Source organism: Nothobranchius furzeri, chromosome 5, assembly GCF_043380555.1.
Source record: "Nothobranchius furzeri strain GRZ-AD chromosome 5, NfurGRZ-RIMD1, whole genome shotgun sequence".
NCBI classification, from domain to species: Eukaryota; Metazoa; Chordata; class Actinopteri; order Cyprinodontiformes; family Nothobranchiidae; genus Nothobranchius; species Nothobranchius furzeri.
Genome location: NC_091745.1, coordinates 4,891,224 through 4,904,925, shown reverse-complemented (window position 1 = coordinate 4,904,925; position 13,702 = coordinate 4,891,224). Strand labels below are relative to the sequence as shown.

At 43.4% G+C, this 13,702-nt stretch overlaps 2 protein-coding genes across 2 annotated transcripts; both read right to left on the bottom strand.

Annotated features, from left to right (window-relative positions):
- Window positions 1–86: 86 nt before the first annotated feature.
- rmi2 (RecQ mediated genome instability 2) lies at window positions 87–954 on the bottom strand. Its single transcript, XM_015948607.3, has 2 exons — window positions 572–954; window positions 87–409 (listed from the first exon to the last, which is right to left on the bottom strand). The coding sequence occupies exons 1-2, from the start codon at window positions 861–863 to the stop codon at window positions 258–260; spliced, it is 444 nt and encodes a 147-aa protein (XP_015804093.1). The 5' UTR covers window positions 864–954; the 3' UTR covers window positions 87–257.
- Window positions 955–2,213: 1,259 nt separating this feature from the next.
- Window positions 2,214–13,104, bottom strand: ubfd1 (ubiquitin family domain containing 1). Its single transcript, XM_015948604.3, has 7 exons — window positions 12,993–13,104; window positions 10,845–11,117; window positions 9,815–10,023; window positions 9,675–9,740; window positions 9,484–9,589; window positions 9,318–9,400; window positions 2,214–2,625 (listed from the first exon to the last, which is right to left on the bottom strand). The coding sequence occupies exons 1-7, from the start codon at window positions 13,006–13,008 to the stop codon at window positions 2,515–2,517; spliced, it is 864 nt and encodes a 287-aa protein (XP_015804090.1). The 5' UTR covers window positions 13,009–13,104; the 3' UTR covers window positions 2,214–2,514.
- Window positions 13,105–13,702: the final 598 nt, after the last annotated feature.

Genomic DNA, 13,702 nt, shown 5'->3' with positions numbered 1-13,702 from the left:
TACCAAATAAAGCTTTGTTTTTTTTTAATCCATTGAAGCTGCCGTGTTTTGTTGAAGTCCAGTTTGAAGCAGAGCAACAGTAGAAGCGTGTTTTCAAAACTTTAATAAAAGTATGTGGAGGTATCGCAAAGAAGAGTGAATCAAACATGAGTCTTTGCCTCTTTTGTGAGCCATCTGAGACCCTGGCTGAACATGAGGAACATTAGGTGTCCTGTCTTCAGAGGTAGCTTTATTTACTGCTGGCAGCAGCTGTGCATTCATGCCAGCATCTGCTGCAGCTCCTCCACCTCCAGCTTCCACATCCTCCTATGAAGGGCAGCAAAGTCGGAGAGATCTGCCATCTTCACAGCACGGATGACTGGTTCCGGGGAGACTGCCTGGACTACACCCATCACCATGACGTATTTGCCTGCAACAGCAACATTAGCAGCTGGTGGCTGAGTTCATATCTGACAACAGCATCAAAGAGACGGAGCTCTCGACATTTACTAATGTGATGTACAGATGGTCAAGCTGCAAATGTCACTGCAGACTGGACATCATAGAATAAGACCCACAATGGTACACTGACCTTGACACAAACACTGTTTTCCTCTGGGGGTGCTGTTGACGCCCTGGACTGTAAACGTTCCGGTCTCATCCATCAGCAGCACGGTGTCTCGGTCCAGCTGCACATCCAGGACGGTCCCCTGCATCCACACCAGTGACACCCGCAGAGAGCGAGCCCTGTCCGCTCTGATGACAAATCCCTCCTCGCTGTCAGCGGCGCCCCGGAGCCCCGCCGCCCTTAGCTGCCCGGACAGCACCTTAACCGGCGGGGGACGCTTCCGGTCAACGACTGTCTTCTCTAGTTTGAACATCATTAAAGGAGTTTCACTTCACGTGACGTTCCACAGCCGAGAAAGCGTCCATTTGTTTCACCCGCCAAACCGGAAGCTGTCACCTGGAGCAACAACTTCCGGTCTAGGATCCTTCAAAGTAAAAGCATCAGATTTGAAGTTTTATCTTTGTACATTTGGTCTTAATACATTTTTCCCTTTCTTTGAAGAAAAGCAGAGAATCCAGATTAGCAAATTCATTCACCAACAGATTGCTAAAATATATATATATATATATATAAAACTTTAGAAAAAAAATATAGATTATATGTATATATATTTTTTCTAAAGTTTTTTTTGTTTCCAATCGGTTTTGACAGCATTTGAAGTTATTTTTGTAATTTTAAAGTAAGACAATTTGGGTCAAAACTCAAGAATAATACAGAGAAACATTTTCCTTCATTTGTGTAAAAGAAAAACTGCAATAAAATGTTTAATGTCTTTTGAGCTGATCTGAATTTATGTTCCGTCTTTCAAGAGATTGAAGATTTACTTGTGAGGTAATACCACATTATATTATATGAGTTATATGTCTATGGGTATAATACTACACCAAGCTTGCTATGAATAGGGGAAAACATAGCTATTACAAAAACAGAAAATGGATCATAACATAAATTGACAAATAAAGTAACTTATATTGGTCAAAACAAGTTTTTTGTTTTTAAATATTAGGATTTGTCTGGAGGAGCCAGTTGAGGTGGCTCGGACATCTGGTTATGATGCCTCCCTGGTGAGATTTTCTGGGAACATCCAACTGGGAGGAGACCTAAAGGAAGACCCAGGACACGCTGGAGGAATCCCCTGGAGGAGCTGGCCCAAGTGGCTTGGGAGAGGGAAGTCTGGTCCTCCCTGCTTAGGCTGCTGCTCCCACGACCCAACCCCAGATAAGTAGATGACAATGGGTTGTTTGTTAATCTGTCATGCTGCACTGGAGATTTAAACTAACACGTGATGCAATTCAGAAAAACTATAATTTATTATAAAAACGACAAGAGTGAAAAGTCAGTTTGGCAAAACCCAACATAACTAATATGGTTTGTAAAAACTTTCGCTCTCTAGTGTTTTGTTGTTCTTTTGTTTAAATCAAAGAGCAGCAGGATCTCAGAAAGTTGTCTATTAAAGCTCCATTTTCTCAGGCGGAACTGCAACACATTCTCTGGTGTTGTAAAATAAAGCTGGTATTTGGGTGATTGATTTTCCAGCTAAACAAATATTGTGAACAAAACCAAAGAGGAAAACCTTGAATGTGATGGTTTACTTCAGAACTCACATTTTGTTCCTTCAAAATATTTAATTTCATTTAATCTAAAATGAAAACTCTTATAAGTAAACTTCTTTCATTAAATAACTTTATTTCTTTAAGAATAACTGAAGAAAAGTGTTAGCAATTTCTGTACATTTTTTATTGTTTTCCCTTGGGTTTGCTGAAAACCTTGAACAACAGGGCTGAGAATGTTACACTGCCACATAGTGCACTTTTCACCTAAAAAGAATTTGATTAGTCCACAGGCATCTGTCAGTTTCCTTCAAAGATATTCCAACAAGTTCCTTCAGCCTCCATGTCATCTCCAGTTGTTTTTTTCCACTGGCTCCTCCTCTCAATCCCAGTTCGTCATGTCAAAAAAGAGGCACATTAGAAATACTGCCATTTTCCAAGGACTACGTCTTTGATTGCATCGACAAACTGTGCAGGCACCCAGTAGACCCAATACTGAGAAGCTTCTGTTGGACCCAACTGAAACGCCTACAAGAGTGGAAAGAAAAACGGTGTTTACATTGATTGGTTTTCTAGATTCAGGTTCAGCTTGTTTAAATGAAATGGTTTGATTTTCATTATAGATAACAGTTTTAACTGAACATCACAAACACACACCAGAACCCAAAAATCGACACATGAATGGTTCTGGGGTGTGCACTTGGTTAGTACTACTAAATAGTTCTGAAGCTGAACCAAAATCCTCAAATTAAATAAAAAGCTACAGAAAAAACATGTGCACGTGATTTTTAGGCCTCCTAAGAATAAAGTGAGCATTTATTTGTTTATTGAAAAAAATCTACTGTGACCTCTAGCATGAATGAGTTGTTTTCCGAGGGAAAAAAATTCTGGCCTTCCTGCTTCAGGAAGTAGATGTTAGCCGGAGGAATGGAGGGCAGAAAATGTCAGCGTTTGGAGTCATACTCATTATTATTCATGATATGCAAACATCAAGCCTCTGATTGGCTAACAGCAACACAACTCTTCCACTGCTTCCATTTGTCCTTTTTTCTTAGGTTAAAAAACAAAAAACAAAGCAACATTTATGTTTTATCTCCACAAATATCTAGCCTGAAGGAGTACTGCCATAATGTGGAGTTGCTAATGCGAACGGTTAGCTTCTACTAGCTGTGGCAGGCTCTGCCGTTCCCCTGGACACTAAATCAACAACAACCTTCCCCGGTCTCAAGTTAAGGTGGTTGAGTCCATGAAAGCTAATTTTACAGCGGGACGGATGGCTGTGAGGCGTCTTCTAACCTGAGTGTTTCCCCGTCTGTTTTCCTTTTGCAGCTAATGCAGGAAAGAGAGGTAGAAGACCCTTTTCATGTTCTGCACACATGCAAAATCGATCGTATGCGCAAAAGAACAAGTATTATGTTTCTCAGTGAACTTCCTCCAGAAGTAAATTGTCAGTTGCAGTGAAATGTGGTGCTTGTGTTGGGTTTGGGGTTCTTCCACCTGGGCCCATATCACCTTTAGGCACTTTGGAAGTGAGTCCTCTAGATTTCCCAGCACCATGCACAGGTGACTATTTACACAGAAATGAGCACTTCCTATATGCTCAAACTGATTCTTCCACCTTCATGTTATAGTGCTATAACCTACTTCCATCACCGTTTTAAGCTTGAACAAAACCTCTAAAATACCTAATTAAAATATAAGACTTTTCATGGATTTCAAGCACCCACAAGAACTCAACATAAAATTGAAATATAACATGAACATTTTGTGGAAGATGCATATTTCATCTCTTAAGACCCTTACAAAGATACTGATGATGACTCATCTGCAGAAAATCACAGCTGAGTGCTAATCAGGTGTTTAAACGCAGAGAGGTCCATAATAATCTCATTGTTGACACCAAAAGCAGAATTCCCACATCATTAACACTAGTTTCATTTTAAATACCATCCATCCATCCATCCAACCATCCATCCACCCACCCACCCACTTGTCCACCCACCCACTTATCCGGAGTCGGGTCGCGGGGGCAGTAGCCTAAGGCGAGAGACCCAGACTTCCCTCTCCCCAGCCACTTGGGCCAGCTCCTCCGGGGGAATCCCAAGGCATTCCCTGGCCAGGTGAGAGACATAGTCCCTCCAACGTGTCCTGGGTCTACCTTTAGGTCTCCTCCCGGTTGGACGTGCCCAGAAAACCTCATCAGGGAGGCGTCCAGGAGGCATCCTGACCAGATGCCCGAGCCACCTCAACTGGCTCATCTCGGTGTGGAGGAGCAGCGGGTCTACTCCGAGCCCCTCCCGAATGACCGAGCTTCTCACCCTATCTCTAAGTGAGAGCCCAGCCACTCTTCGGAGAAAACTCATTTTGGCCGCTTGTATCCGCAATCTCGTTCTTTCGCTCACTGCCCAAAGCTCACGACCATAGGTGAGGGTAGGAACGTAGATCGACCGGTAAATCGAAAGCTTCGCCTTCTGACTCAGCTCTCTCTTCACCACGACAGACCGGTACAACGCCCGCATCACTGCAGACGCAGCACCAATCCGCCTATCGATCTCACACTCCAGTTTTCCCTCACTCGTGAACAAGACCCCGAGATACTTAAACTCCTCCACTTGGGGCAGGACCTCATCCCTGACCCGGAGAAGGCATTCTACCCTTTTCCGAATCAAGACCATGGTCTCAGATTTAGAGGGGCTGATTCTCATTCCAGCTGCTTCACACTCGGCTGCGAACCGCTCCAGCGAAAGCTGAAGATCCTGTTCTGATGAGGCCAACAGGACCACATCATCTGCAAAAAGCACAGACCTGATCCTCGGGCCACCAAAACGGATGCCCTCCACACCTTGACTGTGCCTAGAAATCCTGTCCATAAAGGTTATGAACAGAATCGTGACAAAGGGCAGCCTTGGCAGAGTCCAACTCACTGGGAATGAGCCTGACTTACTGCCGGCAATGCGGACCAAGCTCTGACACCGGTCATGCAGGGACCTAACAGCCCGTATCAGAGGGCCTGGTACCCTATACTCCCGGAGTACCCCCCACAGGACCCTCCGAGGGACGCAGTCAAACGCCTTCTCCAAATCCACAAAACACATGGAGACTGGTTGGGCAAATTCCCACGCACCCTCCAGGATCCCCCTAAGGGTATTGAGCTGGTCTAGTGTTCCACGGCCAGGATGAAAACCACATTGCTCCTCCTGAATCTGAGGTTCAACAATCCGACGGACCCTCCTCTCCAGAACCCCTGAATAGACTCTACCAGGAAGGCTCAGGAGTGTGATCCCCCTGTAGTTGGAACACACCCTGTGGTCCCCCTTTTGCCAGTCCAGTGGGACTGCCCCTGATGTCCGCGAGATATTGCAGAGCCGCGTCAGCCAACACAGCCCCACAACATCCAGAGCCTTAAGGAACTCCGGGCAGATCTAATCCGCCCCTGGAGCCTTGCCACCGAGGAGCTTTTTAACCACCTCAGTGACCTCAGCACCAGAGATTTGAGAGGCCAACCCAAAGTCCCCAGACTCTGCTTCCTCACTGGAAGACATGTCGGTGGGATTGAGGAGGTCTTTGAAGTATTCTGCCCACCGATCCACAACGTCCCGTGTAGAGGTCAGCAGCACACCGTCCCCACTATAGATAGCATTGGTAGCGCAAAGTTCTGTCGGAGGTGGGAATTGAAGCTCCTTCTGACAGGAGACTCTGCCAGACGTTCCCAGCAGACCCTCGCAATACGTTTGGGCCTGCCTGGTCTGACTGGCATCCTCCTCCACCATCTGAGCCAACTCACCACCAGGTAGTGGTCAGTTGACAGCTCCGCCCCTCTCTTCACCCGAGTGTCCAAGACATGCGGCCGCAGGTCAGATGAAACAACAACAAAGTCGATCATCGAGCTGCGGCCTAAGGTATCCTGGTGCCAAGAGCACATACGGACACCTTTATGTCTGAACATGGTGTTCATTATGGACAATCCATGACTGGCACATAAGTCCAATAACAAAACACCACTCGAATTCAGATCAGGGGGGTCGTTTCTCCCAACCACACCTCTCCAGGTCTCACTTTCATTGCCCACGTGAGCCTTAAAGTCCCCCAGCAGAACGAGCGAGTCACTGGAAGGAGCGCTTTTCAGCACCCCCTCCAAGGTCTCCAAAAAGGGTGGGTAATCTGAACTGTAGTTTGGTGCATAAACACAGACCACAGTCAGAACCCGTCCCCCCACACGTAGGCGGAGGGAGGCTACCCTTTCATTCACTGGGGTGAACCCCAATGTACAGGCACCAAGATGGGGGCAACTAGTATGCCCACCCCTGCTCGGCGCCTCTCAGTGGCAGCAACTCCAGAGTGGTAGAAAGTCCAACCTCTCTCAAGGAAACTGGTTCCAGAGCCAGAGCCATGCGTTGAGGTGAGTCTGACTATATCTAGTCGGAACCTCTCAACCTCACACACCAACTCAGGCTCTTTCCCCACCAGAGAGGTGACATTCCATGTGCCAAAAGCCAGCTTCTGTAGCCGAGGATCAGACCGCCAAGGTCCACGCCCTCGACTATCACCCATCACACACTGCACCCGACCCCTTTGGCCCCTCCCACGAGTGGTGAGCCCATGGGAAGGGGGACCCACGTTTCCTCTTCGGGCTGTGCCCGGCCGGGCTCCATGGGTGAAAGCACGGCCATTTGAAATACCCCGACCTGTAAACACTCTGATGCAGCCAGACAGCGAGCAGACTGCTAGCATCACATTTATTTTATTGAGTCTAAATTTAAACCCAGAACAAAGCAGTTGTGACTCAAAAACACAACAATATAATTCAATCTTTCTGCACTGCAGGTGTGACAACATGTGGACTTAGATCTGTTATACAAGTGTGACACAACTTTACTGATCTAGTGAGCAGACTGATCTGTGCTTTGAAACCGGAATAATGCATTTTATCAACCCTAGCTTCAGAGGTATCAAGTGTTCAATCAGACAGCCTAAACAACATTAAGGTCTCCAGTCAGACACGCACCCTTATGGTCACCATCCAACTGAACACAGTATCTAATTGTCTCACAGTTTATAAATAGTTTTACTAGAAAGAATCAGACTTTCTAGTTATCATTTAAGGATGTCGTAACGTTTATCTTTGGCTGTTTTAGTGGTGTAAAACGTTTAAGAGAGACCCTTCTAAAGCCTCGTTCATACCAAGTATGAAACGGATGCGGTACAGTTTCTGTGCGGCCTCAGCACAGATCACAAACCACTGAGTCCAATCAGAGCATTCACACCAGACACTGCGTGTGCCAGACAGGAAGTAAGAAGTAGAACGGGGACGTGCATTTGCTTAATATCAAACTAAAAACCATGTTGCATTACAACTTGCCTAATAATTCTGCACTCCCTGTATTTTTGCTGGCTTTTGTTTTATTATTGATGACACAGAGCTCACAGGGTAAGATGGTTCACGTTATTTTTACAGGTATACTGTAAACTTCATCTCGTCTCTTCAAGAAGGTGAGTGTCCAACTGGTAGCAGCTCGACAGAGGAAACGAAGCTCCAATCACGTTATCTAGGTAGCTCAATTAGAACCAATACAGCTTCAGCCAGACTAACTGGTTTAAAGCAATAGTTTAGTTCACTGATATGCATGAAAACACACTGAGTGTGAATCACAGTCCTCTGAAAACCGGACCGCATCCGTTCTGCACTAGGTGTGAATGAGGCTTGGCTGATTACACAGTCACAAAGAACTACAACTATGATGCAAAATGCAAAGAACAAAAGTGATACTAGCTTGACTTTTACACACAAACTCCAGAGGTTTCAGTTAAAATATATATTTTAGTCATTTATTTAAACCAAAGTCCCTTTTGTTAAATGCATAAAATATACCCGAACTGTACTGATGTGTTCAAATGTCCCAATAAATGTGATGTCACACTGTGTACTCTAAATTAAGTTTTGGCCTCTAACCATTTTAATAAGGATGAGCGAGTACACCACTATCTGTATCTGTATCTGTTCAACCATCTAAATTATCTGTATCTGTACTCGGAGTGGGCGTGGCCTTAACTCGGAAGTGGGTGTAGTTTAACTGGAAGTGGGTGTGGTTTGGATCAATACATTATTTTAAGTCTGATATTGATACAGATTGATCAGAAGTTGCTATGTGTGTTGTTAATTTGAAAATTATTTACAGAGCAGCCTCAGAGTTGAGATTAAATGTTTTTGATCACAATAGTAAAGGAACTATTACAGAACAAGTTTTTCAATAAAATCAGAACAGTAATATTTAAGTGCATGAAGAGAGAGAGAGAGAGAGAGAGAGAGAGAGAGAGAGCGAGAGAGAGCGAGAGAGAGAGAGAGAGAGAGAGAGAGAGAGCAAGAGAGAGAGAGAGAGAGAGAGAGCAAGAGAGAGAGAGAGCGAGAGAGAGCGAGAGAGAGAGAGCGAGAGAGAGCGAGAGAGAGAGAGAGAGAGAGAGAGAGAGCAAGAGAGAGAGAGAGAGAGCGAGAGAGAGCGAGAGAGAGAGAGAGAGCGAGAGAGAGAGAGAGAGAGAGAGAGAGCAAGAGAGAGAGAGAGCGAGAGAGAGAGCGAGAGAGAGAGAGAGCGAGAGAGAGAGCGAGAGAGAGAGAGAGAGAGAGAGAGAGCAAGAGAGAGAGCGAGAGAGAGAGAGAGAGAGAGGGAGCAAGAGAGAGAGAGAGAGCGAGAGAGAGAGAGAGCGAGAGAGAGAGAGAGCGAGAGAGAGAGAGAGAGAGAGAGAGAGCGAGAGAGACGAGAGAGAGAGAGAGAGAGAGAGAGAGCGAGAGAGAGAGAGAGAGAGAGAGAGAGAGAGAGAGAAAGAGAGAGAGGGGCGAGCTGGAGAAAACCTAGGGAGTCCTGAAGAAACGTGAGCATCAGTGAAGCAAGCACAGAGAGATCCGTTACCGTCTGTGTGTGTGCGTGGATGGGCCGGACGTGGACAGAGCTCCCGGTTGCAGAGTTTTGTGTGTAGGAAGGGGCGGGTGCTCTATGTGACTGGCCAATCACAGAGCGTGAAGACAGTCGGTTACCCAATGAGGATTTTGCTTCAGCACGATTACAGATATTTACGAGTTTTACTCGTTTCATGCTCGTACTCGTCAAAAATGCTTTATCCGTACCGGATACTCGTCTGAAACGAGCATCCGGCTCATCCCTACATTTTAATTTCCTTGGAATAAAAACAGATAAATCTGACGAGCAGCAAGAAAAAGCAGACATTACCATCATGTGATAATCCTCATGGCCTTCGATGGCTTCAGACACTACGTTTTTGATGGAGCCCATGGGAACTTTCTCTGTTCTCTCTGTTGGCGACAAAACACTTCACTGATCTGAATGTTTGTGTTGCAGCAGGTTCAGTAAACATAAAGCTCCACCATCACCTCACCTTTTGTTCCAATCCACAACTGATCTTGCTCCAGTTTGAATGTGAGTCTTACTTTTCCTCCGGATTTGTTGAACATCCCGGATAAAGGCACTGTTGGCAATCGTTCCTGTTGGTGAGACGAGCAGCTGTTGTTCTGTTTGCTATCCACATGGACAACAACGTTTATTTGTTATCCAATGGCCGCGGCTCACCTTTGCTCCTTTAATCGCTGCCATAATGTCATCTGGTTTTCCCTTGTCCAATACTTTTCTGTGTTGCTGTAATCACATTACAGGTTTCAGGGGAACAGAAACACTTGGATATCTGACAGAACTCAAAGAAGAAATCTCACCTTTTGCCTGCATAAAGGCTCCTTTTTGTTTTCTTCAGCTTTAACTTCCTGTTGAATTGCCTCTTTTGGTGTGTTAACAGCTAATACATCATTTATTGTAGATCCTACCACCATTATTTTTGCACCGTTTGTAACCTTTATTTCCCGTAGCGTCTTGTCTTCTGGGAGCAAACCTTTGTACATCACTTTCTGCATTGCTGGTGGAAGACCTAGCAGACCAAAATTAAGCCACTGGGTTTATATTTTTTTACATTAAAAACTGGGGCTGGGCGATATGGTCTAAAATCAATATCACGATGTATTGAGAATTTCACCAAGATAACGATAAATGGACAATAACTACAGGTACTGTATGTGCAGAAACAAAAGTTGTCCACTAGATGGGGCTGTCACGTGTAAAGGGAACGCTGATAACCTACACAACTTTTCATTTTTTAACTCATTCACTGCCAGCCGTTTCCTGATCGCTAAAGCCCTTCGCTGCCAGCTTTTCTCACCGTTTTTACTGTTTTTTTTAAGAGTCACAGAACGTTTCCTGCTAGCATGATGTCGACGCCAAAACAACCAAAACAAAGCGGAGAATCACCTCTTACATCAGGAAGAATCCGCGCGTTTCGAGCGTTATCCGTTCTTTCATAATCCGTTGTTGAATTGTGATCGGCAGAAGTTTTTCCGGTTCGCGCCTCACTTTTTTTTTACAGCAGCGGCCCAAAACGATCTCCTAACACATGGATGTTCTGCTTCCTGATCACGTGACGTGTGACGTACGCGGATGAAGATCGGCTTTAGAGCTGAGATGTTTGTTCTCACAGTGCGGGGGCTCGTTCCGACGCCCACACAGTAAAAATATGCAAATGACAACTTTAGTCATCATTGGCAGTGAATGAGTTACTTATCAGATTTATTGACATGGGCAAAATGATCACAATAACAGTCAGAAATTTCGATAAAGATAAATTTTCGATTTATTGCCCAGCCCTTACCACAACCATTAGAATCATTACTTTGTTTAAACTTTCAGATCACTTACCAGTGAGTGAATGAATCCTCTCTTTTAGTTTGGCTCCGGTGCTATCAACAGGGATTTTCAGATCATATTTATTTTTGTTCCAGATAATCTTCAGATCCACCGTCTCCTGCTGCTCGTCCGTGTTGTCGCCGTTGCTAATACTAGAGTCCTGAGTTGTGGCATTTCCTGCATCTGAGTGAGACGTAGCTTCAGCATCAACTTTCTCAACGTCTTCACCAAGAGGTTCAGCTTCGTTTGGCTTTGCCTCAGTTTCCATTATGACGCCTTCACTTCCTGCAAAAGAATGATATATTTGATGTATTAAACAAACATGCTATGAAATTGCAGTAATGTAAGTATTTCTATATTATTCACCCAATTTCCAGTCTAGCTGCAAAAACAGCCTACATCAGAAAAAAACTGCTTAATGAGTGTTTCACACAGGCTGAAGCTGTAGCTCCATTAAAGGGAGACGAGGCAGTTTTGGCTTGCTTTTAGCACCCCGTAGTGTCCGTTTAATAGAACCGAAAGCAAAACCTATCTCTTCGCTGTGCGTTCATCTTTCTAACATTTTAATCTGAAAGCTGAAATGTCTCCCCAGCCTTCATTAGTGTCTACAAGAGTGGTTCATCACTAACTTAGACCGATCAGCTGTGTTCATGATCTAAAACATGCAGGAAACCTGCTCCATTTTTTCTAAGTTCAACAGACTGGACCAGCACTGTGAAGTTTCAAATGTGATATTCTGGCCACAGAGAGCGGTGGGGGTCTGAGTGACACGTCAATAACCCTGAAAAGGGTCGTTTTAGCACATACTGGCTCAAGAAAAGGATTTAAAATTATAAAAAAAAGTTGCAAAGTATCCTTTTAACTGGTGTCTGTGGATTTTAATGGTCAATTCTGACTTTTTTGCGGAGATCCAATTTTTTTGTGACGTTATCACATTATAATTTATATGCAATTTGCCATCAGTCTCCAGTATGAATAGCCTGTGGCTCTGAAGTGACCTGGATGCACAGAAGAAGTTGTGACATCACATGCAGACAGCTGTGTTTATGGAGGTACACTGTCGATCAGATTTGTGATATCTGTAACAAATGATGAAAATGTGAGATCAAAAACAAAGACATTGATCTGGGTTGGATTTGAAAAATGACCATCCGCAGATGCAAAAAGTGACAAAACATTCACAATCCTACTAAACTGATCTATTTCCATAAGATGTCTGGTGTTAGTGGGCCACAGAGCAAGTGAGTGATGTTCTCTTAAAAAATAACAGAACGTTGTGTCTGTCTAGCAACTAAAGATGATTGTTATCAACCATAAATGTTTTTTAAAATATAACAGTTTGTCTCTAAAATTGAAAGTTTCCTTAATATATATAATAAGTTCAAATGATATATATTTGTTTCCACTAATCCAGCACAGAAAATTAATTTATACAAATCAGAAGACAGCTAATAGTGTCTGTTTATGTTAGATTACCACCTAAGAGAGCCAGCTGTCTCTAAAATATTATATCTGTGTCCCTCTGTGGTTGCCACAATGCTTTTCAGTAAACTGTTCAAAAGTGAAAAGTAACGAGGTCTGGATTCATTTGTAATCTTTTATCCAGCTTTCTTTCTGAGATCTTCCAGTTCTTCCCACCGATGGTAATTTATTTATTTATTCAAACTACCGAGTGAGTTCAGTTCGGACGCATTTTGAATAAAATCAAACCACGGCTATAAAAAAAAACCCACAAGACTTTTATTTGTTTTAACTACACCAACAACGATTTTAACGTAACAGAAACTGGTTACGTTAGCGTCAGTAACTACAAGCTACCCTTTTGTTATTATTTATGACGACATATCAATATCCCGGTAAACCTTACATTTCTAAATCCATAACCAATAGTTATTAAACCTGTAAACATCCATCTCAACGCTCCGCTCGTGTCGGTAAATGTTTCTGGTGTTAGCCATTCGTGTTACCGTTCGCTAGCTAGAAACACGAGTGGTAAACATTTAAAGAAAAAGCGTTGCGTACAGACGGAATTCATACCGCACTCTAGTGAAAACGGCACATGTTTACGAATCTATCAGAGGCAGGAGCGATTTCATTAACAGAGCCCGAGGTTAGACTAGAAATATTGAGAGGATTTTACAGAATTTTCTCAATACCCACCATCCTGGGTCGCCATGATGATTGTGTACAATCCTTAGGTTGTGGCAAAGAGAATACAGGAAGCGGGATAGAGTTTAAGCAGGAAGCAAACGTCGAGAAAAACTTAACTGTCACACAAAAAGAAACACAGAAAGTTTTTAGAATATGACAATTACGCAGAAACAGCTTCCCACACAAAGTAAAACATTTGCGGTGTTAGTAATTTGATGTTAGGAAAAGCGTTCGAGGCTAAGGGGAAAACCGGTTTGCTGAAAATAAAATACTGTTTGGTTTCTTATCAGTTTAATCTTTACTGCATGAAGCTATTTCGTGTAATACATCCTGAAAACATTTTAGTTCGAACAACAGAAAACATAAAATAACATTTTGTAACCACCTTTAGGACTTTCCCAAAACGGAAGTGACCGGCGGGTATCTATCTTGACAAAAGTAACTCTTTGTTGTTGTCGTGTCATAATCTCAATAAAGTTTTTCCTCATAATTTGTATGCTGTATGGAGTTCAAATAAAAAGATAAAAACAGTGTATTTTGCTGACGGTTATATTGTTATACTGAAAAATAAATCCCAAAACAAACTGATCGTATGTAACAGGCTATGATTTAATGAACACAGCAGGCCACATATTTTATGTAAAGTAAGTCTAAGAACAATTTACGTTTTTATCTGTTTGTCAGTGATCTTACCAGAATTATTATTATTATTATTATTA